Source organism: Saimiri boliviensis, chromosome 2, assembly GCF_048565385.1.
Source record: "Saimiri boliviensis isolate mSaiBol1 chromosome 2, mSaiBol1.pri, whole genome shotgun sequence".
Lineage (NCBI taxonomy): Eukaryota > Metazoa > Chordata > Mammalia > Primates > Cebidae > Saimiri > Saimiri boliviensis.
In genome coordinates this window covers 233,167,327-233,194,820 of record NC_133450.1, presented here as the reverse complement: position 1 = coordinate 233,194,820, position 27,494 = coordinate 233,167,327, and the positions used below count along the sequence as shown (strand labels likewise).

The window sequence follows — 27,494 nt, the reverse complement described above, 5'->3', positions numbered from 1 at the left end:
TTCCTCGCTTCCGCCGACCTAGTCCGGGAATTGGTACAGCGATAGCGTTCAATCGAAACTAGTGGATTTTTGGTTTCGGCTCTTTCGTGGTCGTTGGGGGGGAAGTGACGGAGGCGTCAGGGAAGGTGGGAGGACGGCAAAGGAAATTAAGAGCTCTTGGGAACTGAATTGTGGTAACGGAACGTTAGGAGGCTGGGTTGGAAATCGAGTAGGAAGGAAGAGAGGATGCTCCGTTGGGACATGTGACCAGAAGTTAGGTGCTGCGGAGGCGCTGGCTTTAGGTGAAGACGTGGTGAGGAGTGGGTTTGGGGCCTGAGAAGTCACAGGGCTGTTCTTTAGCCTTTCTCTTCACTTCTCTGGGCTTCTCGGAGAAAGAAGGCTGAGGTGGGCAGGCTGGGGGCGGAGACTATCGGGATAGGTAGGCCGGAGCTCTGCCTAGAATACATGCCATGTGGTGGACGCTGGTTGGGAATCTCGTTTGGGAAGAGTCTGTCAGCTCTTGGAGAAGGGCAGGGTGAGAGCTGAGCGCCTCCCGGGGCCTCAACGAAATGATTGATAATATGATGGACCCTAGTAGCTCTGGAAAAGTTTTTCCGAGTCCCCTGTGATCCAGCAACCTTCACAGTATAGTGTTAAGAATTCCAAGTCCTGAAGTTAGACCTGCATTATAATCCTGGATTCACTAATTTTCGGTATGGCGTTGGGAACGTGCCTTAACCTCTTCTGCTTTTGTGGAAAATGGGAAGCATGCAAACTACTTTATACAGTGCATGCAGACGCATAGCAAAAACACAAGTCTGTATTCGCTATGTCCGTTGATCTTTGTGTCTGAACCCCACTTTGCAGCACTTTTATTGTGACATAATATTGTACCATTGGTTTAATTCGTTTGTGATTATGAGGAGTTCCAGGAGCTCCTAGCCGCTCTATTCACTTTCTCGGAGGAAGAAGGCTGGGGTGGGTAGGTTGGGGGCGGAAACTATTAGGAAAAGGTAGACCAGCTGTTTTTATCTTTTAGTGTGTTACCTGCCACATCCTATTTCTGTCAGCCTTTGTTTAAGACAGTAAATGAATGTATGAATGAGTCAAGGAAAAACATCTAAAAACGTGAATATGTAAATTAAGAAGTGTAGAGTGTAATACTATGACCGTTTGGAGGGAAAAAAGCCTCTGTCTGTACCTGTGTCTATATAGGTATTGGGTTTGCTTTTCCAAAGTGCATTCATGAAGAATGTGGATATAGGGACTGGGCAAAAGCTCTGGTACTAAAATTTGGAAACAATGCAATAGGAAGTGAAATACAGATCCAGGAGATGGATTTGGTACAAAAGGTTCAGGAGAAGTAGTTGTTTTCTTAGACTTGAGAAGAACTAAGGGAAAGAACTCTTCTCTATATACAGAAAATTACTTTTCCCACTAAAACACACCAAGTATATGCCCAGCCTTCATGAAAGTAAACAGAGAAACGAAGCGCCTTTATGTGGGTGGCCTTAGCCAGGACATTTCTGAGGCAGACCTACAAAATCAGTTCAGCAGATTTGGAGACGTTTCGGATGTGGACATCATCACACGGAAAGATGACCAAGGTAAATTTATGGTTCTTCACAGGGTAGTTAAAGGCAGACATAACTCAGGTTAAGTACTAGAAAATAAAACAACCCCAACATAAATGTTAATTCTGAACAGCAAAAGTTTGAAATGATGTTTTGGAGGTATAATGTATGATGTAGAACTTGACCAGAATTCGTTTCTGAAATCAGAAAAAATTCTAAATTCTAAAACATCTGATTTCAGAAACATATTAACTTTCAGTTTTCAGTGCTAACATACTAACATTGATTAAGCGTCTCGTTAAATAGAATATCACTGGCATACAATAAAAATGTTTCTTTAACTGACTACTGGACATTTTCTACTTTTTTGGGAATATTTTGATAATCCTGTTTATTTTTGTACCCAGTAAAATATAAACAAGGTTTATCTTTGAAAGAATAAGTTTTCGGCCGGGCGCGGTGGCTCAAGCCTGTAATCCCAGCACTTTGGGAGGCCGAGGCGGGTGGATCACGAGGTCAAGAGATCGAGACCATCCTGGTCAACATGGTGAAACCCCGTCTCTACTAAAATACAAAAAAAACTAGCTGGGCGTGGTGGTGCATGCCTGTAATCCCAGCTACTCAGGAGGCTGAGGCAGGAGAATTGCCTGAGCCCAGGAGGCGGAGGTTGCGGTGAGCCGAGATCGTGCCATTGCACTCCAGCCTGGGTAACAAGAGCGAAACTCCGTCTCAAAAAAAAAAAAAAAAAAAGAAAGAATAAGTTTTCAAGAACTTTTTTTTTTTTTAATTATTTAGAAACTTAACTTTTTTTACATTGCTTTCCGGATAAGAATTCAAATAATAATTTTTTTTTTTTTTTTTAGGAAACCCACAGAAAGTCTTTGCATATATCAACATAAGTGTAGCAGAAGCAGACCTGAAAAAATGTAAGACCATCATATATTTTCTATACTATTTGCCAGTTTGTATCACTTTGTAACTTGGAATAACTTTGGTTCTAAATCTAAACCTCCACAGGCACTTTTAAGTTATCCAGAGGGACAGCTGTGATCAAGAGAATTCCAGTATCCTATAACTCAGCAGGTTTAGGTCCATCCCATTTAGCATCAGCAGACATGGTAACACGTTGCTAATGGGTTTACTTAAAACTGCTATTCTCGGCCGGGCACGGTGGCTCAAGCCTGTAATCCCAGCACTTTGGGAGGCCGAGGCGGGTGGATCACAAGGTCAAGAGATCGAGACCATCCTGGTCAACATGGTGAAACCCTGTCTCTACTAAAAATACAAAAAATTAGCTGGGCATGGTGGCACGTGCCTGTAATCCCAGCTACTCAGGAGGCTGAGGTAGGAGAATTGCCTGAACCCAGGAGGCGGAGGTTGCGGTGAGCCGAGATCGCGCCATTGCACTCCAGCCTGGGTAACAAGAGCGAAACTCCATCTCAAAAAAAAAAAAAAAAAAAAACTGCTATTCTCAAATATTTTGGGCAAGGGACCAAACTTTCATAGAAACTGTTACATATATCCCACTGAATATCGTGCCACATTCCCCCTCGGTCTGATCATTTCTTTGGCAGCTAATCCGTGTCACTAAACACTTAAGGAGGGGGCTTTACAATACACCCTTGTAGGACCATATCCTTGAAATTGTGAAATCTGTTGTTGATAAGTTTAGTAAAGCCAAGGGCAAACACTGGCCTTCAATGAAGAACAAGAGATAATCCAAACTGCCACAGTAACGTATTCTAGTTATTTGGAGGCCAAAAAGTGAAAAAGACACAGAAAGTAAGTAAAGGGAACGTGCTAATAGAGGAAGAGGGCAATCAGTCTTTCATAATTTCATTCGGAAAAAGATTGCTTTATTCTGTTTTTCATTTAGGAATATATGTGACAAATGTGAAGTTGTGGATAAGAATACATCAACTAGGCTTTATAACCTGTGGCAATTTATTTAAAGTTTTCAGCTCCAGATTGCTTATGTGATGAATGACAAAAGATAGTGTTTGCCTTATATTTCTGCGAGAATTAAATTAAATGATAAATTTGCAACACTTTGGGAGGCTAAGGCAGGTGGATCACTCAAGGTCAGGAATTTGGAGACCAGCCTGGCCAACATAGTGAAACCCTGTCTTTACTAAAAATATAAAAATTAGCTGGGTGTGGTGGCAAGCACAAGTAATCCCAGCTACTTGGGAGGCTGAGGCAGGAGAATTGCTCGAACCCGGGAGGCAGAGGTTGCAGTGAGCCAAGATTGTGCCACTCCACTCCAGCCTGGGCAGCAGAGGGACATTCTGTCTCCAAAAAAAAAAAAAAAAAAAAAGAATGATACATTTGTGCTTAGTATATACCTACCACCTACAAAATTCTGTTAATGGTATTATTAAGGAAGCTGACAGCAGATATTCAGATAAATCAATTTCTAGGGCATAGCAATTCAAACACAGTTCAGTTACTCACAGTTAATTCATCTACAAGTTCTACAGTGATAATTAGTATGAGGTGATAAAATAAGGTGCAGTAGGGTTCCAAAGTATCCTCTGATTCACCTGAAAAGATTATTGTTTCATAATCAAAATATAGGAAATAACAATAAAATATACATTAAATGTCAGTTATTCAGAGGTTCCTGACATTTGTTTATAAACAAATTGCAAATAAATTTTGCTTTACTTCTCTTACACATTTGCCTCATTTCAATCTAGTAACTCTGTGAAAGAGGGAGTGTAAAGACCCTTTTGGCAAGTTGTCAAGATGAGACAAGAGCCTAGGCTCCCTCTCTCCAGGTCTCATTTCTTTTCTTCCACTTCCCCTAGGTCTCTTTGTGATAAACAAGTCTGCTTTTCTTGATATTAGATAATTAGAAAAAGCACAAGCTGAAATATATTTTTGCATTGCCATGTACTTGAGTAACAATTCTTTACTTTATAGGTATGTCTGTTTTAAATAAAACAAAATGGAAAGGTGGAACATTACAAATTCAACTAGCAAAAGAAAGCTTTTTGCACAGGTAAGTTTTGCTCCACTTGGATTTAAACACTATTTTTTATATTGTAAGAGGTTTTATATATTTACTTATTTCATATTTTCAAGTAATATAGTATTCTTAACAAATTCAAATATTACAGGTAGAGCTGAAATCCTTTTCAACTCCGAATCCCCTTTACCCCAGACATCAACAAAAAGGATAATTTGGTATATTTATGTATGTATATAATAAGCTATAAACATATATATGTACTTATTTTCTCTTTGTTAAAACACCCTTTTGTGGCAATGTAGATCTCCTCCCTTTATAGCAATTAGTACTATTTCAGAAAATGCTTATACCACAATGTAGTGGTCCCTTCCCATTGATGACTGTTGCTACTTTTTTATGGTCATAGATGATCCTGGAGCATGTATCCTGTGTATATGCAGGTGTTTCTCTGGGTTTATATCAAAAAATGGAGTTGCTGAATCTTAGCATTGTCTACATTTATATTTTAATAGGCTACTAAATTGCTTATGTTGATTTTGACTACTAATGCTAGTGTCATACAAAAATATAAAGGAAATAGGATATCACTATATGACGGCATATGAGTGATTATGCAGGTGATTTAAGAGCAAGACAATGTAAGGAACACATGGACACAGGGAGGGGAACATCACACATGGGCCTGTTGGCGGGGGTGTGGCTAGGGGAGGGATAGCATTAGGAGAAATATCTAATGTAGATCACAGATTGATGGGTGCAGCAAACCATCATGGCACATGTATACTTATGAAACAAACCTGCACATTCTGCACTTGTACCTCAGAACTTAAACTATATATATATATAGAAAAAGACAATGTTTTATAAAAACTATTAAAGCTTTTAAAATCCTAAAGGTATTTTTAGGAAGGAAAGGTATTGTTAGTTGGGGGGTTTTCAAAACAGGAAACAATTTAAGAATATACAGATAGAATGACCAGGAGAGTTGATAAGAATGTTCCAGACCAATGAGATGTGACAAGAGCAGATATATTCTAAAACAAGCAGCAAGCAACCTATTTTGAGGCATGTTTTGGGGGACTGGTCTTATGGGAAAGTTGAGAATTTAATTTTGTTCTTCAGCTGGAGCCTCTGACTGTTAACAGGATGGTTATATATCTTTCGTTCAGCAGCAATTGCTAGCCTACTGTGTGCAGGCACTGGGGCCCCATGTTACACAGGTTGAGCATACAGTGCTGCTGCTTGGAATATCTGCGTGGATATGCCTGAGAAGCATAGGGCTGATGATTGTTCTGGGAGGTGGGACATACAGGAGACAGACCAGAGACAAAGAGGCTAGAGAGGACTGCTCAGTGCAGTTGTCCAGGCCTCAAGAAGGTGGCAGCGATTTGAATCGGAAGAGGTGGCATTCTCTTCATTAGGAGGGTACAGATAATCAAGACCTAACAAATTGGGCTCTGAAAGATACCTTCCTCATGAGGAAGAGTGAAGGGAGAGAATGTAACATAAAATGCCAAAAGTATATGAATTGAAAGGGGAAAACAGAGAACTTGTGATCCATGATCTTGGTCTTCCATTTAGGGGAACTGGGACATCCAGTGGAGCAGAGCACAGGTGTGAGCCTGCACATCAGGAATTCAGGAGACTGACTGTAGAGGGTGGGCTAGGAAGAGAGAACCCTTATGCTCTGGTGGGACAGCCCTGACAACACAGCTTCTCACTGCTGTCTAACCCTGTATTGCTCAGTCGCTGGTGGTAAGGGACTGGTTAATAAACTATGATAGATTGATAGAAAGGCATGTTGTACAGCAATCATAGTGATGTTTTTAAAGAACATAATGATAAGTTGGTAAATGAAGTGTACCCAACTGCTTATGATATTTGGATAATGTTATAAAATGTATATATTTACATATAAAACAAAGATGAAGTAAGTAGACAAAATATTAACAATAGGTTGAGGGATGAGGAATATGTTTTGTTTTCTTCACAGTCCGCCTTCCAATGTTCTACAATAAAAACATATTGTATGTTCAGATAAGTATGTATGCTGTTATGCTACTAATAAAGCATTTTTGTTTTATTTTAGTTTTTTGTTTTTTTTTTTTTTTTTTTGAGACGGAGTTTCGCTCTTGTTACCCAGGCTGGAGTGCAATGGCGCGATCTCGGCTCACCGCAACCTCCGCCTCCTGGGTTCAGGCAATTCTCCTGCCTCAACCTCCTGAGTAGCTGGGACTACAGGCACGCGCCACCATGCCCAGCTAATTTTTTGTATTTTTAGTAGAGACGGGGTTTCACCATGTTGACCAGGATGGTCTCGATCTCTCGACCTCGTGATCCACCCGCCTCAGCCTCCCAAAGTGCTGGGATTACAGGCTTGAGCCACCGCGCCCGGCTATTATTTTAGTTTTTAATACAAAGCTGTTTAGTTTCTAGTGCTCATTTAGGCTCAACTGAAGTGAAATAATCATTTTAAATGGTTGATTGTTTTGACTCTTTTATTTGTATTTTATTATTGTTATTATAAATTTCTCCTCAGAAATTGTATTTTCTTTTTTGTTCAGATTGGCCCAAGAGAGAGAAGAAGCAAAAGCTAAGAAAGAGAAATCAACGGCTGGTAATACCAATTTGTTAGAAAAGATAGGAGGAGTGGATTTCCATATGAAAGCTGTGCCAGGGACAGAAGTGCCAGGACGTAAGGCGAGTCTCCTCTATAGCCTGAGCCAATCACATGGTTTTGGGAACTGATGCCTGAGATCACGTGATCATGGGTGTCACATCTAAGACCGGTTTCTTTTTCTCCCCTTCCTTTGAGGTAATTAACATAGATAGGATTTTATGATTTTCAAGGTGCATCGGCTCTTAGGTAAGCATAGTTCTCCGCCATTTTACAGAGAAAGAAATCAAAACCCAAACCAAGGTGGACTTTCAAGGGACATAGATAGCCAGGAATTCAAGCAGGTCCCAAGTTTGCCTATTTAAATTAGCAGCTGGTGTTTTTTGTAAACCATCCTACATTGCTACATGGTTTACTTGGGATTGAATAGCCTCTGCAAATCTCGCCCCCTCAACCCTCATGCTTTTTTTTTTTTTTTTTTTTTGCTTCCCTCTCACAATTTTTCTGTTTGGGAACTCTTATTTCATTGTCAGAAAACTAAACCCAACAGTAATGATACCCCACTGATTTTTTAATTGTATTTACGTCATATTGTTATTAAATGTTTTCCATTTGTGTCACATATAGTAAACAAATTCTTTTTTTTTTCCCTTTTAGAATTGGGTTGTGAGCAAATTTGGAAGAGTCTTACCCGTTCTTCACCTTAAAAATCAACATAAACGTAAAATATCCTTTGTGATTGGCCTCTCACAGTAATTATTTACCAGTGATGGATACTTGTAAAATACCTTTAGCATTTCACTGTCTCTATCAGTAAATCTTTAGGTATTTGTTTGCACATTCCCAGTTTCTTTGTACTCACCTACATGTATGAAACAATTAGAGAATCATGGGAAAATGAAATGAGGTTTCATATAATTAGGTAATTCAAATGTTGAGTGCCTAAGCAGCAGGTTTGTTTATTAATTTATTCATATTGTCATACATGGATTTGAAGCCATTGCTAAAGGAGCTAAAGAGGGGTGAGAGAACAAGAGCCCATCATTTAAAAAGGCTTTAGAACTGAGGTAGGTTTTGAATTAATAGAAAAGTGATGGGAAGTAGTCCTGGGAATAGAAATAGTAGATAGGCCAGAATGGTGGCTCACACCTATAATCCCAGCTCTTTGGGAATCCGAGGCAGGCGGATCATGAGGTCAGGAGTTTGATACTAGCCTGACCAACATGGTAAAACCTTCTCTCTACTAAAATACAAAAATTAGCCAGGTGTGGTGTTGTGCACCTGTAATCACAGTTACTCAGGAGGCCAAGGCAGGAGAGTTGCTTGAACCTGGGAGGCAGAGGTTGCAATGAGCTGAAATCACGCTACTGCACTTCAGCCTGGGTGACAGAGCAAGACTCCATCTCAAAAAAAGGAAAAAAAAGAAATAGTAGATAAAAATATGTGGACAAGCAGGAGGATGGTGGTTTGAAAAATAGTTTGGAGCCGAGTGTGAGCAAATTCTAATGCTTATTCAGTGAGGTCAGATTATCTAAGACCTTGAAGACCTGGTATGGAATTCTGAGCAGTGCGTCTTGATGTATATTCTTCAGCTTTTAACCCTGGTGTCAGTCATAAGGGAAGCAGTAGCAGGTGTTTCAGACAGAGGGAATGTATTATATGCAATTAGTTTAAAAGTACTAGAGGACCAAAAGCCAATGGTCAGATTGCCCACTGATTGAAAACTGCAGGAAACCACTATTCCTTTGGGATTAGAAAAGCAAAAGGGTGTGTCCTCAGAGCTCAGGGCACTGTGCCACTGAGGCTACTACCTGAATCCAGGCCATAGTTGCACTGGACATAGTTACTGAACAAAGGGACTTTCAAGAGTAATCACTTAAGGTGGGGTGCAGTGGCTCACACCTGTAATCCCAGCACTTTGGGAGGCTACTGGAGGATCCTTGAGCCGAGGTATTTGAGACCAGTCTAGGAAACATAGTGAGACTCTAACTCTACAAAAATATTAATAAAAGAAAAATCAGCCAGGCATGGTGGCACATGCCTGTGATCCCTGCTACTGGGGAGGCTGAGTTGGGAGGATCACTAGAGCCTGGAAAGTTTAAGCTGTATTGAGCCACAGTCATACCATGGCACTCCAGCCTGGGCAGCAGTGAGACCGTGTCTCAAAACAAAAAAGAATAATAGCTTAAAACACCTTAATTCTTGCCCATTCATATGCTTTAGGGAATCAGCAAATGATAGCCATCATTACAACACATTGATGGTAACTAGAATCTTTCCTGGATAATGTCAACAAAATAGTCCTGGTAAAGATTTAGATTTTTAAAAAAAATTTTAATCTTCTTTAATTTTTAAGACAGGGTCTCACCATGTTGCCCAGGCTGGTCTTGAACTCCTGGACCCATGTAATCTGCCCACCTTGGCCTCCCAAAGTGGCTGGAATGAGCCACTGCTCCCAGCCCAGCTTTCTAATAAAGACCTAAAAGTGTTGCAGAGTGTGAGTCAATGTGAAGTGGATGTCATTGAGCTAGGAGAATCATGGTTAGAATGAGTCAGAACTGAGAAGACAGAAATGGCCAAAAGAGTTTGAGAGTAAAAGGACACACATGTAGCCATGTCCTCTGGGTTCTCTTGAACACAGAACTTTGCTTTACTGTATCAGCTCAATGGATGGATTTCAGTGATTTACAGAAAAAAATTTATATTATTTACCTATAATATAATCTGAATAGGTTTGCTATAATATCTGTCTACAGTCTGAGTAATTTCTGCCAACTAATAGTGGTGGTGCTAGACTTTACTCAGAAAATGTCATAGAAAGCTCAGTTTCTTAGACCCTGAAAGGTAACCTAGAAAACTCCTTATTTTGTTTTACAACAAACTGAAAATAAGAAGAGGTAAATGAGTTATTTGAGATTAAGCAATATTCTTTGTTTCAATAGATAGGTTTTCCTAAAACCAAGTGCTTTCGTTTTGTTTCTTGACTTGGATAACATCATAAAATATGATCCCTCAAAATACTGCCACAACCTAAAGAAGATAGGGGAGGATTTTACAAACACCATTCCTATATCCAGCCTGACATGGGAACTGGAAGGAGGGAATGACCCGATGAGTAAGAAGCGGCGAGGAGAGTTCTCTGACTTTCATGGCCCTCCCAAGAAGATCATAAAAGTGCAGCAGGATGAGAGTTCCACTGGGTCTCTGACCATGAGTCCAAGACCCAGGTGGGTAATAGAGAGACTACCCTTAACACAGCAACAGGCTGCACAAAAAAGAACTTGTGTTTCCATTTCTCCTTCTAAATCATCTCCTATACCTGTTTCTGATACCCAGAAACTTAAAAATCTACCTTTTAAGACTTCTGGCTTGGAAACTGTCAAAAGGAGAAATAGCATTTCTGATGATGATATTGATTCAGAAGATGAATTAAGAATGATGATTGCAAAAGAGGAAAACTTACAGATAACTACACAACCCTCAATAAATGAATCTGAAAATGATCCTTTTGAAGTTGTAAGGGATGATTTCAAATCAAGTGTTCACCAACTGCATTCTTTAATAGGTTTACGTATCAAAAATAATGTCTCTTGCCATGTTAGTGATAATGATACGAGAGATGATTGTGAGTATGACTCAGGAGATACAGATGAAATCATTGTGATGAAAAAAAATGTTGCTAAGGTCAAAAGCAGTACAGAATTTTCACAAATGGAAAAATCTACAGACAAGAAAACTTATTTCAAAAATGGAGAAAACTGTGAGCTTTCTGGTCACTGTATTAAAGTACAAAAAAGAAAAAGCAATGTAGAGTCAGCCCTCGGTCATGGATTAAAGCTTCCTAATCGTAAATCTCCCTGTCACTCCAGTAGCAGTGAAGATGCTGATTCTGCATCAGAATTAGCTGACTCTGAAGGAGACAAGGAGTACAATGCCATGATGAAAAATTGCCTTCACGTGAATCTCACTTTAGCTGATTTAGAACAATTGGCTGGCAGTGATCTGAAGGTTCCAAATGAAGACACTGAGAGTGATGGACCAGAAACCACTCACGGCAAGTTTGACAGAGGGTCCAAGATCCCCAAGGCTCCCACTAGCCTCCGCAAAGGCCGACAGTGTATTCGTCCTGAGGAGATTTTGGCTTCTCTGTTAGAAGGAGAGGAGAACACCCCTGGCAAACAGAAACCAAAGAAAAACAACTTAAAGCCAAAATTCCAGGCTTTCAAGGGAGTAGGCTGTCTATATGAAAAGGAGTCAGTGAAAAAATCCTTAAAAGACAATGTTGCCTCTAACAACATTAATAAAGATCAGAAGCTTATGAAACATGAGGATCCCAGTACCATGTCCATGGAAGATGGGTCCCCATATGTTAACGGCTTATCAGGTGAACTGACTCCGTGCCAACAGGCAAAGAAGGCAAATGGCCCAGAAAATATTCAGTCTCGAAAAAGACAGACCACTTTTGAGAGCCAGAATCGCAAGGCAGTGTCCCCCAGTGGTTCTGAAAAGAGAAGTAAGAATCCTATTTCTAAATTATTGCCATTAAAAGGTAAGAAGTCCTTAAGTCTTAGTGCAAAGATTAATAACATAGGCTTTGACAAAGACAGCTGTCATAGTACCACAAAGACAGAAGCTTCAGAGGAAGAGAGATCTGAGTCAAGCAGCCTCACCTCTCTTGAGAAACCACCCAAGGCCTCATCCGAGGACACTCAGGAAATCAAAACTGATTTCTCACTTTCTATTAGTAATTCATCAGATCTGAGTGCTAAGGATAAGCATTCTGAAGACAATGAGAAGCGTTTGGCAGCCTTGGAAGCAAGGCAAAAAGTAAAAGAAGTGCAAAAGAAGCTGGTGCGTAATGCTTTGGCAAATTTGGTGAGTATATTTTCAGTGTATGGATTTAACAAGAACTCACAAAGTCCAGCTTTTCCTTCCCATGAAGTTAGGGATGCCCCTATAGAGTTGATTGTCTTTCTTGGTGTTCAGCAGTTTCATGTTTTGGTTCTTGAATTAGCTTTTTCATCTGGTGTATCTGAAATTTTCTTTATAATTTTCTTTCATTTAGAAGCTATACCTGGTATAGTTAGGTATTCTAATATGTCTGAATTTACATATAAATCACTTGTTAAGTGATTTATACCTTGCCAAGTCTTGTCAAGATTTACCATAATGGGCTTTTGTTCATTCTTCTGACAATTGTTAAGTACACTTTTATAATAAGTGCCAGATTTTACAGTATGAAAATGGTGATCTTGCCTTTCATGCAGTTTTTGGCTCATGGTATGGCATGCTGACAGTCACAGTTCAATTACATGGGACCAGGAGTGGGGTATGTCCCTTTGCCCTGGCAGCACACAGGAGACATACCATGTCAGCTGGGAGCTTCTGTAATCTGAGCTGAATAGTAGGAAAGGGTAAGTGGGAACTGGTCAGGCACAGGTGAAAGGGTGGGAAGGGAGAGGAAAAGCATTCATTTTAGGAAAAAGGAACAGTTTATACAAAGGTGAATATTTTCAATCAATGTAACTAAAATTTTCATAGCATGAGGTAGCAAGAAATGAGGCTAGTGGCTTGACTTTGTTCATAAAGTGAAAATACAGTGAAGAATTTTAAGCAAAGAAGAGAAGATTAATTGTGTCTATTTTGGAACGGTAGTTGACAAACTACAGCCGAAAGGCAATGTAGCCCATGGCCTATTTATATACTGCCTTCAAGCTAAAAATAGCTTTTGAATACAGAACAAAGACCATATGTGGCCTGCAAAGCCTAAAATATTTACTCTGGCCTTTTACAGAAAAGGTTTGTCAACGACTGTTTGGGAAAGATCCTTCAGACCATGGTGAAAACAAATCGAATGGGTCCAGCTGGAACTGGAACAGAGAATCTTTGGGGAAATGGAAAATCAAAACCATGACAATGTCAGTGGGAATAGATTGAATTGATACCAAGAAGGTTTAATTCATAGGACTTAGTGATAAGTGGATATAGAAAGGAATTTTAAGTTTCTGTCTTGAGCAAATAAGCAGATGGTGATGGCATTCACTAGATAAGGAAAAAGGGCAGGAATTAGATTGGGCAGGGGAAGGGGAGATAGGTTTAGACATGTTCAGCTTGAGATTGGGTTGTTTTAAGAAGCAATGTTTTTTTTTTCTTCCAACATTTAGGTTCTGGGGGTACGTGTGCAGGTTTGTTACATAGGTAAACTGTGTGTCTTGGAGGTTTAGTGTACAGATTATTTTGTCACCCAGATAATCTGCGAAGTACCCAATAGGTGGTTTTTCTTTTCTTTTTTTTTTTTTTTTCAAGATAAGAGTTTTGCTCTTGTTGCCCAGGCTGGAGTGCAATGGCATGATTTCAGCTTACCACAACCTCTTCTTCTTGGGTTCAAGCAATTCTCCTGCCTCAGCCTCCTGAGTAGCTGGGATTACAGGCACCCACTGCCACACCCAGCTAATTTTTATATTTGTTGTAGAGATGGGGTTTCACCATGTTGGCCAGACTGGTCTCAAACTCCTGACCTCAGATGATCCACCTGCCTCGGCCTCCCAAAGTGCTGGGATTATAGGCGTGAGCCACCACGCCTGGGCACATCTTTTATATTTTGACTTTTTAGTAATAGCCATTCTGACTGGTGTGAGATGATATCTCATTGTGGTTTTGATTTGTATTCCAATGACCAGTGATGTTGAGCATTTTTTCTTATGCTTGTTTGCCGCGTATATGTCTTTTGAGAAGTGTCTGTTGTGTCCTTTGCCCATTTTTTACTGGGGTTGTTTTTGCTTGTTGATTTAAGTTCCTTATAAATTCTGGATATTAGACCTTTGTCAGATGCATAATTTGCAAGTATTTTCTCCCATTCTGTAGGTTGTCTGTTTACTTTGTTGATAGTTTCTTTTGCTGTGCATACTCTCTTTAGCTTAATTAGATCCCACTTATCAATTTTGGATTTTGCTGCAATTGCTTTTGGATTCTTTGTCATAAAATCTTTTTAAGATGCAGTGCTTTTGATGGCCTCCCTAGGATAGTCATCTAGCGGATAAGCCAAAGCATATCATCTTCGGTTCTGACAGTGAATGTGAAACAGAAGAGACATCAGCTCAGGAGCAGAGCCATCCAGGAAAGGAACGGGTGAAAGTAAGAACTTAAGGATGTCCCTGTGGGCATTCATCTACTTTTGCAGATCCACTCCACATTCAACTGCCAATCTCAACATAAAACCCTCCTGAGAGCTGCAGTGAGACGCAGGGCTTGCCAGGTCACCACACATCGAGACTACAGGGGTCTTAGAGATTTTCTCCCATATGGACCTATATTCTCCACAGCATCTGCAGCATGACATCAATATTAGTGAAACTACAAAAACTGTTCTTGCATGTAATAACTACCTCCCCAAATCTAGGCTTTATTGGGAAGCCTCTGGATGAGTGATCCCAGAGGCCAGTTAGATATCACTGAGTCAGGAATTTCCACCTGACCCACCGTTTAATCATTCCTGGTAGATGAGTCGGGGTATTGGCTTTCAATGTGAGGGAGAAGATTACTATGAAGGAAATGCTACTTGCTTGCCTCAGCTATTAAATGTTTGTGTTTCTTCACAGGAGTCTATGGGTAAAACATCGGGGAAGCTGTTTGATAGCAGTGATGATGAGGAATCTGATTCTGAAGATGACAGTAACAGGTTCAAAATTAAACCTCAGTTTGAGGGCAGAGCTGGACAGAAGGTTAGTGAAGACTCAAAAGAATTAAACTTGCAACATGTCCTTATTTTTTGACATAGTCCTTAAATCTGGGTAAATGCAGGCAGGCCTTAACCCAGTTATTTGGGGAGGGAGTCTTCTCTGATCCTCTCTGATTGGTTCATAGGTAGATGGCGGTAGGCACACATCTTAATGTAGTGAATTTCAGTGTGTGGGGAGGTGTACATTGACAGTCTTCATTAGAAGCAATTTCTTCAGAATGTGGCTATCGATTGTGTATGTTTTTTGTCTGTGTAGCTCATGGATTTACAGTCTCACTTTGGCGCTGATGACAGATTCCGCATGGACTCTCGATTTCTAGAAAATGACAGTGAAGAGGAACAGGAAGGTAAATGCTTCATTGTCAAAAGAGCCCTGAAGTCATAGAAATCACCTAGTGTACCTCCTTTGTTTAACACGTGAAAAAACTGTGTCCCAAGACATTGGATTGAGGCGTTTATAAACAAATGTACAATTATACTAAGTTTGTTTTCACATAGTAATTTAGGAAATTTTAATTACTTAGAGCTGCCAGAAAGGAAAGAAAGAAATAGCATCCACCAAAGGTATCATTTTCCTCTATCCCATCCTTGGCATGGGAAGAAGTTGAGTTTCCTACCTGGCAGGCTCTTGTCAGTTGATCAGCAGGTTCTGGGTGAAGCCATGGAAAACAGTTATGTCACTCCTGGCTTTCTAAAACAAAGAGTGTTCATCATCCTCCAATGTGCATACCTGGTGCAGATTATTTTTTAAAGCAGTGTATCACTGAATGCCATTCTACTTGAATCAGAAGCATCCTAATTCTACTTCGTTTCACTTACTATAGGATTTTTCACAGCAGTAGTTCTAATCTTTTCTAATCTACAAGACCTTCTCCTCTTACACTTTAAAAAGGCCTTACCTCCTATGTGGCTGGCTTAAATGAACTCTCTAATTCCCTCTCCCAGTCTCAGAACTTCTCTGCCCTTACCTTCTTGGTTTTTTTCTCCTTCCTGAGTTAATCTAATCTGCTTTTTAATCCTTGCCATCCCTACTCCCTGTTACCTTTCATCACTTGCATTTTCACTCTTCCTCTTCTGGCTTCTTCCTCTTTATACAGACATAGTTAGGTCTTGTGGGTCCCACAAAAGCCTTTCCTCTAACCATGCCAGTTTTCAAGTTTCTACTCTCTCTTTCAGTTCTAACTTTGAAGCAAAAAAGTAAATTACAGCTAATTCAGTAGCAGTTAGTTTTTTATTGAAAACAGTCTGTGATTTGATCTCAATTCTTTGAGGTCATTATTAACAGTATTGAGACTGTTTCAGGAAACCCAAGATTCAGAGAGGTTTAAAATGAATTTTCCAGGGTCCTCTCAAACTCTGTTTCGGTCCTGAGATTATAGGCATGAGCCCTATGCCTGGCACCCTTTCCAACTTTTGAAAGCACAATGTTTATCTGTTCTGCAAGAAGCAGCACAGCCAGCTCCCATCACCTTGAACCCTTTCCAGTATTATGTTTTACTTGACTTTCTCATTCAAAACTCCATGTTGAAAACACAAAAATGAATAGAACCTGGAGATTAACCTTCATTTAGAAGGTGCATAGAGTTTATTTTCTTAACTTTTGCCAATTTTTTCTGTTTCCTTACAACTCTTTGGGTATGTGTTCCCTCAAAGCCATAAACAACTTGTTCTCAAGTGCAGTGGCATTGTCTCAATGACACCCTCTTCAGCTAACCTAGAGCATATGTCACTGTTGATCATCCCTTCTTGAAATGTTCACTTGGCTCCCATTACATCATAACTTCCTGGTTTTCTTGACTCTTGGTTCCTAATTTTTCTTTTGCCTCCAAATAGGGGTTCTTCCCAAGGTCCTGTAAGTCCCTGTAGCTTTAGCTTTCACTTGCACATGAGTAGTTTTCAAATTTTTGTCTTCTTTTTCCCTTGCTGTTCTGCTGAGCTCCCAACTGGTCTTCATTGCATGTTGGATATTTTCTGCAGGCTTTACTGAGTTTATGTTAAAACTCGGCAAGGCCAAACCAGCTCTTCTAAACCCTTCTCTCTGTGCTGATGTCATGTCCATTCCTAGAACCTCTGTTGTTGTTTTATTTCCTTCTCAACATGTTTTATTTATTTTTATTTTTATTTTTATTTTTATTTTTTTGAGAAAGGATCTCACTGTGTTCTTCAGACTGGAGTGCAATGGCACAGTCATAGCTTATTGTAACCTCAAACTCCTGGTTTCAAGCGATCGTCCTGCCTCAGTCTCTCTAGTAGCTAGGACTACAAGCATGTGCCACCATACCCAGCTAATTTTTGTATTTTCATAGAGACAGGATCTCGCTGTGTTGCCCAGGCTGGTCTCAAACTCTTGGCCTCAAGTGATCCTCCTGCCTCAGCTTCCCAAAGTGCTGAGATTATATTAGAGTGGAGCCACTGCACCCGACCCCTTCCCAAATTTTGAGGCACAGTGTTTTGTCTCAAGTAAGCAGCACAGCCAGTCTATATCACCTTGAGCCCTTTTCAGCATTATATTATACTTCCCTAATGGTTATTGTTAGATTAAAATTTAAATTGATGTTTTGGGATTGTCAAAAGTTGTTGAAATTAGCAGTTTCCTGTTTCAACCTAATGCCATGTAAACTTTTTGCACTTTATTATTTCAATATATGTGTTCATTTTGTTTCCAACAAACACCTGGCATGCTTTCCTACCACCTCTTAGGGATTCAACTTTGTCTGTGCTACCTCATAACTCTACCTAGTTTATAAAGCATCTTTTGATTCAGTTAAACACTATCTCAAAGCCATAAACAACTTGTTTATTTTTGAACCCTTAGAAACTTTGGGGGCATCCCTATAGAGTACTTAAATCAGCATTTTATTCTATTTCTGTTCATTGGTTATTTATATCCTGCAGTAAGTTGAGTCATACAGGCTTATACTACTTTTGTATTTCTGTAACCCAAACTAGCTATTTAACTTTATTCTCTGATACTTTGTCTACTTGTAGTAGTTGAGGATAGTACCTTGCAAAGTTCCATGATGCCTTTGTATGTGTAGAGGATATGGCTTTTTCCCCCACAATACTTGTTACTGAATCAAAGACTAAAACAACTAACCACTAATATCTTATATTGTCAGACATACCATTTTTCAGATGATACCATCTGAAAAATGTCAGAAATACCATTTTCAGATATACCATTATCATTTTTCACTCTTTATCATTTTTAGATTTATATATAATTTAGATTACATGTTTACAATGTTAAAAAAAAACAGTGTAGTTTTATAATATCTTTCTCTGTTACATTTGCCCATCTTTACCTTAAAAGTTTTAGAATTGCTACTGAAAGCCATTAAGTTCAGATTGTTTTATACTTAGTAACAGATTTGATTGTCTGGTCATGCAGACTTTCCGAGTTTGCTATGGCTGAGGATCTTGGGATATGGAGGTTAGTGAAATGAGGCTACACTTTTCTTCTTCCTGTCTTAATGGACTTTGTACATGTGTAGGTACTTGGTAAATATTGGATTGAGAATTTTCAGACTGTGTTTTCCAAGAGATTATTAATTATCCCTTTCCCTCAAAGAGGTAAATGAAAAGAAAACTGCTGAAGAAGAAGAGCTTGCTGAAGAAAAAAAGAAAGCCCTGAATGTTGTGCAAAGTGTTTTGCAAATCAATTTAAGCAATTCTACAAACAAAGGATCGGTAGCTGCTAAGAAATTTAAGTATGTTTTATGTTCTATCCCATTCTACCATATCATCCTTTGCCATAAATGTCTTCTTGAACTCAATTTAAAACTAGGCCACTTTTAACGGCCTGGGGGAAAGCAGCTGACAATAGGTATCAGACCGTTAAAAATATACTTACCTTTGACCCAGTATTCACTTAAAGAACGAATCTTAAATTATTTCTGTATTGATACACTTAGATGTCATCGCAGCATCACTTCCATTAATGAAACAACTGGAAAACAGTTTAAATAGTAACTGTAAAACTATTAATCTATATAAATGGAACTGTATGGAAATGTTCAGGCTTGCAATTTAGAGACTTATGTAATAAAAGCCTTATACACCATCACCTAGCTTTTAGTCACCAACATGTGACCAGCATTCTCTTTTATACTTTTATCCAACCCCTGGTTTACACAATGAAATATTTTGTACAAATCCCAGGTAGTGTATCATTTTATCTGTATGTATTTTAGTATGTTTAAAATCATTTAAAAAGCTAAAAAGCTGGGTGCAGTGGCTCACGCCCTGTAATCCCAGCACTTTGGGAGGCCGAGGCAGGTGGATCATGAGGTCAAGAGATCGAGACCATCCTGGCCAACATGGTGAAACCCCATCTCTACTAAAAATACAAAAATTAGCTGGGCGTTTGGCACTCGCTTGTAGTCCCAGCTACTCAGGAGGCTGAGGCAGAAGAATCGCTTCAACCCAGGAGGCGGAGGTTGCAGTGAGCCGAGACTGTGCCACTGTGCTCCAGCCTGCTTGACAGAGCAAGACTCCATCTCAAAAAAAAAGAAAACCCAAAAAGCTAAAAAAAATCCAGGAAATCTCAAAAGTAGGTCGTTTAAATTGTTATTTTGGCCAGGTACAGTGGCTCACGCCTGTAATCCCAGCACTTTGGGAGGCCGAGGAGGGCAGATCACCTGAGGTCAGTAGTTGGAGACCAGCCTGGCCAACAATGCTAAACCCTGTCTTTACTAAAAATACAAAAACTAGCTGGGCATGGTGGCACATGCCTGTAATCCCAGCTACGTGGGAGGCTGAGGCAGGAGAATCACTTGAACCCAGGAGGCAGAGGTTGCAGTGAACTGAAATCACACCATTGCACTTTACTCTTGGCAACAAAGCAAGATTCCATCTCCAAAATTTTATATATATATAATATACACTTTTATTTCTAGTAAGATCCTGGTTATCTTCTTTGATGTCATATGGCTGCTTCTTGCTGCAAAATTGGAGTCTTCCTAGTGCTGAATTGTAATTTGCTACTTATTTTTCATATTAGTGTTCTGTTTGCTCTCTTCCAACCTCTCCTCTTTTTACATAGGGACATCATACATTATGATCCAACAAAGCAAGACCATGCCACTTATGAAAGAAAACGAGATGATAAACCAAAAGAAAGGTAAATAGAGCTACTTCTTTTAGCAATAGAATCATGTAAATTAATCTCATTTCAGACAATTAAAAATGTAGGTAGGAACCACGATCCTGCTCATTGGTCACACTGTATTTAGTTTAAGATTGGTGGCGTAGGGGTAGTGCAGGTAGAGTAAGAGAGGAATTATTGATGTGGTGGAGGAAGTCTTGCCTTTTGACAGAGGAATCTATAAATGATATGTGCTCGTACACTAGTATGATGCCTTCTATTTGTCTATTTGTATTAGTTTCTTGTGACCTCTTTAACGACCACAAACTTGGGTTACTTAAAATCACAAAAATGGGCCAGGCGCAGTGGCTCAAGCCTGTAATCCCAGCACTTTGGGAGGCCGAGGCGGGTGGATCACAAGGTCAAGAGATCGAGACCATCCTGGTCAACATGGTGAAACCCCGTCTCTACTAAAAATACAAAACATTAGCTGGGCATGGTGGCGCGTGCCTGTAATCCCAGCTACTCAGGAGGCTGAGGCAGGAGAATTGCCTGAACCCAGGAGGCGGAGGTTGCGGTGAGCCGAGATCGCGCCATTGCACTCCAGCCTGGGTAACAAGAGCGAAACTCCGTCTCAAAAAAAAAAAAATCACAAAAATGTATTTCTTTACAGTTCTGGAGCCTAGATGTCCCAAATTAAGGCAGTGAACAGGCTGTTTCCGTTTAGAGGTTCGGGGAAACAAAGCCGTTTTATGCCTCTCAGTTTCTAGTGACTGCCACCAATCCTTAGTGTTCCTTGGCTTAAGACCACATTCCTCTCATTTATGCCTCTATCTTCACATGGCTGCCTCCTCTTTTCTGAATGTCTCTCCTCTTTGTGCCTCTTATAAGGACACTTGTGATAGCATCTGGCACCTACTTGGATAATCCTGGATGGTCTCTTCATCTCAGGACCCTTAACTGAGTATCTCTGCAAGACTTCTTATCTAAATAATGTTAACATTCACAGGTTTCAGGAATTAGGACATGGACGTAGCTTTTTGGGGGGTAACCATTCAACCATTTAGTGTGGTAGGAGCTTCTGTTACCTAAAGATATGCAGTCAGTTGGATAAATATGGCAAATATATAGAGTAACCAGTAGCAGTTTGGTTTAAATCCTTCATTTTCCAACTGTTACCAGCCACGAAAATCACAAAAGGCAATGTAGTATCTTCAATTGAATCTTGAAACAAAAAAGACAATTTGTGGAGAAACTGCTGGAATCAAAATAAAGTCTGAGTTTAGTTAGCAGTAATCTATCAATGTTATTTAATTTTGACACTTGTATCATAGTTATATACATACATATTATATTAGGGAAAACAAAGTGAAGGCTATTTAGGAACTCTACCATTTTGTAACTTTCTGTAAATCTAAAATTGTTCCAAAATTAAAGGATTATTTTTAAAAGTTTTATATGTAGAGTTTCATTTATTGTATTTCTTTATTTATTAGTAGAGTTTTATATCCTGGTTGTTGAAGGGATAGAATTAAAGTTGTCCAAGATTTTTTCTTTTCCCGATTTCTGGAAATTTTCCAAAACCTATTTCTTTGTGATGCACATTTCTACATATGTCATTTCAGTAAAGCAAAACGAAAAAAGAAAAGGGAGGAAGCTGAGAAGCTACCTGAGGTATCTAAAGAAATGTATTATAACATTGCTATGGATCTGAAAGAAATATTCCAAACTACAAAATATACCAGTGAAAAGGAAGAGGACACACCCTGGAATGAAGACTGTGGTAAAGAGAAACCTGAGGAAATCCAGGACCTTGCAGCTCTGACTAGTGGGGCTGAGCAGCCCAGTGGGTTCACATTCTCCTTTTTTGATTCAGACACTAAAGACGTAAAGGAAGGTACTTTTCTTTTTTCATCTGCTTTTTTATTTTAGTCAGTTAGAACTTAATCAATTGAATCTTCATTAAGTGTAACAGATTTAATGTTAGCTGAAGAAAGGATTCTTCTACCTAGATGATTTGAGATTTAGTGTCACAGGAGTATAAACACGATGTCCTGAAGCTGTGAAAGAAACTACTTTTGCATTTAAGGGAGCAAACCTCTACTAGCTGCCATATGAAGGGAAGCCAGAGAATAATGTACAGCATCTTTTCTGTTAAGTAATAAGTTATGAAGAAGTGTAGTAAATCATATATTTAAATAGCTTTGTATCTTAAATGAAGCAGAAGATGCTATGACTTATGGAAAACTAGTGCTGTATATGATAAGATTAAAAGAAACAGGTAACCTTCCTGGTTTTATACAAATATGCCATGTCATCAATATGCCAATTATTGTAAAGTTTATTCTTGAAAATTTGCCAGAACCTAGAGAGAAGTATAAACACCAGTACATACAGTTTTACATTCCATTTCAAGAGGTTTAGCTCTAAAGGCCAACATGGGCCACAGGTTAAAAAACACCTGACCTGTTCCTCACCCAGGGTTCAAGATATATGTGCAGCTTTCTGGAAGTTCACTGTAATACCAAGTAATACCGATACAGAAGAATACACACATACCTAACTACAATGATTCTACCTTAAATACATGTATTTAGTAGATAAAATTTTTTTTTGAGATGGACTGTCACTCATACTGGAGTGCAGTGGCACAATCTTAGTTCACTAGCAAATAATACCAACTCTGGTACTTTAAAAGGAAGTACAACAATCTAGTTGTTCAAAAATTATTGTAAATAAAACTTCATTTTCTTGTCTTTGTAAACTGTTTAGTAGAGTTTGCATGATGTGGATTATAATTTTTGTAACTTTGAGAGCAAACCGTGAGAAATTGACCTTGAAATGAGTCCTAAAGACGCCAGCAACTTGAAAGATGTTTTTTAAAGTACTTGGGAAGTTTTGAAGATTTATGAGGTGATTGTCCTGATCTTAATAGCAGTAGTTTTTTTCAGCAGTTCTAGCAAAAAGTTTTGGGTATTAAATATGTAAAGATATATTCCTTTTCTCATTTATAAATAGACAAGAGGGAAACCTGATTTCCCTGTATCATGTTATATTTTAGGCATCTCAAGCTAGTACAGATGCCATGGTTATTTTATCTGTCATTTAAAAAAATTATATAGCTCATTAGAAACTTGAGTTTTCATACCTTTTTTATATTACTGCTGTCCTATCAGATCATTCTAGTGACACCAAAATTACCATAGTAACTTCTGAAAATATTTGAAAAATCTAAAAAGATGATACTACCCAGTTTTTTATAACACCTCTTTTAAATTAATGATTAATATACTGAAATTTTAGATGTCTGCATGGTAATAATCAAATGAATGTGTTCAGAAATGTTACAATACCATCATCTTTTGATGTCATAATTGATGTAGAGACCTACAGAGTTGAAACAGTGAAACCTGGAAAGATTGTCTGGCAGGAAGACCCTCGTTTCCAAGACAGCAGTTCAGACGAGGAAGATGTTACTGAAGAAACAGATCACAAAAAGTCCAGTCCTGGGTAAGCAATTTTTTCTTTGCAGGCATAGTTCATAATTTGTAAAATCTGAATTAGACATGCTTTCGAAATATTTTAACTTCTCTTCACATGACAACTAAATTGTCTTATCTCAGCTTTTTTTTTTTTTTTTTTTCCAGTCAGGGTCTCACTCTGTCGCCCAGGCTGGAGTGCAGTGGCACAATCTTGGCTCGCTGCAACCTCCACCTCCCAGGTTCAAACGATTCTCTTGTCTCAGCCTCCCAAGTAGCTGGGATTACAGGTGTCCACCACCATGCCTGGCCAATTTTTGTATTTTTTGTAGAGACGAGGTTTCACCATGCTGGCCAGGCTGGTTTAAAACTCCTGACCTCAAGTTATATGCCTGCCCCAGCCTCCCAAAATGCTAGGATTATAGGTGTGAGCCACCACACCCAGCTATCTCAGCTTCTTTAAAGCATTTTCTAGTCATTTTATAATGGAGAGTATGTTTTCTTTTCCTTGAGGTTTGGATAGCACTAAAGGGAAGATAAGACGTACATAGAAAAAGGGTGAATTCACTGGTCTGGAAACAGAATGCTGCAGTTGACTGGGTGCCTACTCATAGGAGGCACTGGCAAATGGGGTGGCAATGGTGGGAGTGAGAGTATCAGCAACCAACACAGGAAAGATAGAGGGTCTTTCTTAAACAAGTCTTCATTATCAAAGGTTCAGATAGAAGAATATTGGAGAGAGGGTATTTTAACTCAGGGCAAAATACAAACAGATATATTTTAGAGTCTCATTCACCTGAATTCTAGAGGGAATAGAAAAAAGATGTATTTAAGAAATAGTGTATTTATGTTTTGAATGTAAATATTTCTTCTTAAATATTGAAATTAAGCCAACCCATACCTCTCTCTCTCTTTCCCTTTGTCCTCTTCCTTTTTAGAGAAGCATCATTACCTGAGAAAGCGACCACTAGATTTTTCTTTTTCTCTAAGAATGATGAAAGACTTCAAGGTCAGTCCATTTTTTTCATCAAATCACAAACATATAACAGGTAATAGTACAGTTACAGTAATACACATCCAGAAATTCTGACCCTTGGTACTGTCATGTGGTTTAACCCTGTTTGTTCACACTGATGAATGTTAACTTGCGATGCTGTCAATGACTGAGAGCTCCCCACTAACCACTTTATTTGCCCACTTGTTCTCATCAACAAAGCTTTGTTTTGTTCCAGGGACTTCTTAGATGTTAGGCATACAAAACCCATAAGGTTTTAGTGCCATAAAAGTCCATTTGAAAACTCAGGCTATTGGTGAACTCATTTCTTAAAGCCTAGCACAAAGTTACATAATTATAGTAAATGATATCTAAACAGTAAAAGCAATACTTTACTTTTCATTTGGAAAGAAAAAAATACTAGTTTTTGAAAATAGGTAGAAATTTAGGGAAGATCCTTTTTTTTTTTTTTTTTTTTTGAGACGGGGTTTCGCTCTTGTTACCCAGGCTGGAGTGCAATGGCACGATCTCGGCTCACCACAACCTCCGCCTCCTGGGTTCAAGCAATTCTCCTGCCTCAGCCTCCCTAGTAGCTGGGACTACAGGCGTGCGCCACCATGCCCAGCTAATTTTTGTATTTTTAGTAGAGACGGGGTTTCACCATGTTGACCAGGATGGTCTCGATCTCTTGACCTCGTGATCCGCCTCGGCCTCCCAAAGTGCTGGGATTACAGGCTTGAGCCACCGCGCCCGGCCGGGAAGAGTGATCTTAACTAGAATTGGAGACTTTGATAATGCCAATACTTAGAATATTACCCATTTTAGAAGTAGTTTGCTGCTTCATTTTTCTTGTTTTTCCCCTAGTAGGTTCTGACTTATTCTGGAGAGGAGTAGGAAGTAATATTAGCAGGAACTCTTGGGAGGTCAGAACAAACAACCTTCGTATGGTGAGTAATTCTTTCTCCATATTGATTATTTCCTAAAAAATAGATATGTTGTTATCTATCTAGAATTACAGTGCTGGAAGTGAACTCATGAATGGTACAGGTGAGAGACTGCAGACTGGCTCAACTGAATGACTGGTCCCAGAGTCCAGCCAAGCCTATTAAGTAACAGGAAAGCACCAGATTTTTAAGGACTGAATTGTACTTCCCATTATAAATACGTAATGCCAAAAATGCCAATATCCCCTGTTCAAGAGAGCACTTTCAAAATAGATTTCCACAACCCTGACAATGAGGATAACCTAAGTTTTACTTGTATCTACTGAACATCTTAAAAACAACTTAAGTTTATTGTTAACAAAGTCTTTTATTTTTTTGATCTTCAAGGATTGTCGGAAGAAACATAAAGATGCAAAAAGGAAAATGAAACCAAAATAATAAATGTCAACATTGGTTTTAATACTGAATGTGAACAAGGCTCACCTAAGAAAACTGACCCAGAAAGTAGTTTTATCTGACAAAAGAAGAAATTTCAGAGTGAAGGAAGTTTAAAAATCTGGCTGATGGAATATCATTCTGGTTGTCATCTTTTTCTATGGAACTCCTCTGCATTTCTTCCTAAGTAATTAATTCAAAAAATTAAATTCAACTTCTTAAAAAGGAAGCACAAGACAGAGCTTGAAAATACTTCCTGTATATAATCTCTTTGCCCTCTATCCTGAATAATTAATGGATATCTTCTCGTCAAGGTTGCATGAAGCCTTTTTTTTTTAAGCCTTTTTAAATAAATGGGTCAAAGCATTTGTTTCCAGCCTAGGCTTTGTGTGAATTATAGGCTATTTGAAATGCTTATTTCTGATTATGTCAAATACACCTTCCATTTTGTCATTTTTGTTTAAACTGATTAATCACAAGTCAACATTGAGTTTTATACTTGTGTTTTGGTGAATAGCTAACTGAAATATAGGACATTTCAGACCTACATCATCTAAGAGTTCTGTGAGGAACAGGAGAGGAAGCCACATACAGAGTTATCTTGTCATTGACCTCTAGGAATTAGGGAACAACAGCTAGATGCAGGCCATCCCAAAATTCTAGTTAGATCAAAAGCTTATGAAAAATACAAAGTGTCTGAAAGATGGGTAGTCACAATTAGGAGTCAGAACTCTCCCTGCCCCCAAATAGGGAAACATTTAATATTACATTAAATAAACCAACTACCTAGAATTCAACATATATGTCTCCTATCAAAATGGGCTCTGTATGAAATAGTATTACATAGGCTAGGCATGGTGGCTCATGCCAGTAATCCCAGCACTTTGGGAGGCTAAGGCAGGTGGATCACCTGAGGTCAGGAGTTCAAGACCAGCCTGGCCAACATGTTGAAACCCCATCACTACTAAAAATAAAAAAATTAGCTGGGCATGGTGGCTCACACCTGTAATCCCAGCTACTTGGGAGCTTGAGACAGGGAGATTGCGACTTGGTAGGGGATAAGGTGTGAGGAGAATCACTTGAACCCAGGAGGCGGGGGTTGCAGTAAGCTGAGATTGCATCACTGTACTCCACCCTAGGCAACAGAGTGAAACTCCATCTTAAAAAAAAAAAAAAATAGGCCAGGTACGGTGGCTCAAGCCTGTAATCCCAGCACTTGGGGAGGCCAATGCAGGTGCATCATGAGGTCAAGAGATCGAGACCATCCTGGTCAACATGGTGAAACCCCGTCTCTACTAAAAATACAAAAAATCAGCTAGGCATGGTGGTGCGTGCCTGTAATCCCAGCTACTCAGGAAAGCTGAGGCAGGAGAATTGCCTGAACCCAGGAGGCGGAGGTTGCGGTGAGCCGAGATCGCGCCATTGCACTCCAGCCTGGGTAACAAGCGAAACTCCGTCTCAAAAAAAACAAAACAAAACAAAACAGTATTACATAGACAGTTCCAAGGTAGTATCATTGAGACATGATGTGTGTACCTAAAATTAGTACTTATTGATTTACCTCTGCTGAATATAAACTTTTTTTTTTTGAGACAGAATTTTGCTCTGTCACCAGGCACCAGGCTGGAGTGCAGTTGCGCAATCTTGGCTCACTGTAATCTCCGTCTCCTGGGT

At 39.3% G+C, this 27,494-nt stretch overlaps 1 protein-coding gene across 8 annotated transcripts; it reads left to right on the top strand.

The window, feature by feature from the left end:
• The first annotated feature begins 62 nt into the window (after nucleotides 1-62).
• NOL8 (nucleolar protein 8) lies at nucleotides 63-26,617 on the top strand. 8 transcript variants are annotated; one of them, XM_074395526.1, is made up of 17 exons: nucleotides 63-281; nucleotides 1,401-1,586; nucleotides 2,417-2,479; nucleotides 4,479-4,557; nucleotides 7,092-7,227; nucleotides 7,802-7,872; nucleotides 10,141-12,019; nucleotides 14,165-14,278; nucleotides 14,743-14,865; nucleotides 15,139-15,229; nucleotides 18,454-18,592; nucleotides 19,927-20,004; nucleotides 21,594-21,865; nucleotides 23,352-23,478; nucleotides 24,386-24,456; nucleotides 25,306-25,388; nucleotides 25,773-26,617. In XM_074395526.1, exons 2-17 carry the CDS (start codon nucleotides 1,448-1,450, stop codon nucleotides 25,821-25,823), a joined length of 3,516 nt encoding a protein of 1,171 aa, XP_074251627.1. In that variant the 5' UTR covers nucleotides 63-281; nucleotides 1,401-1,447; the 3' UTR covers nucleotides 25,824-26,617. The 8 variants fall into 8 exon arrangements, with proteins under 8 accessions (XP_074251627.1, XP_074251626.1, XP_074251623.1 ...); XM_074395525.1 differs by having other exon boundaries at nucleotides 63-292; XM_074395522.1 differs by having other exon boundaries at nucleotides 63-384.
• The last annotated feature ends 877 nt before the right edge of the window (nucleotides 26,618-27,494 follow it).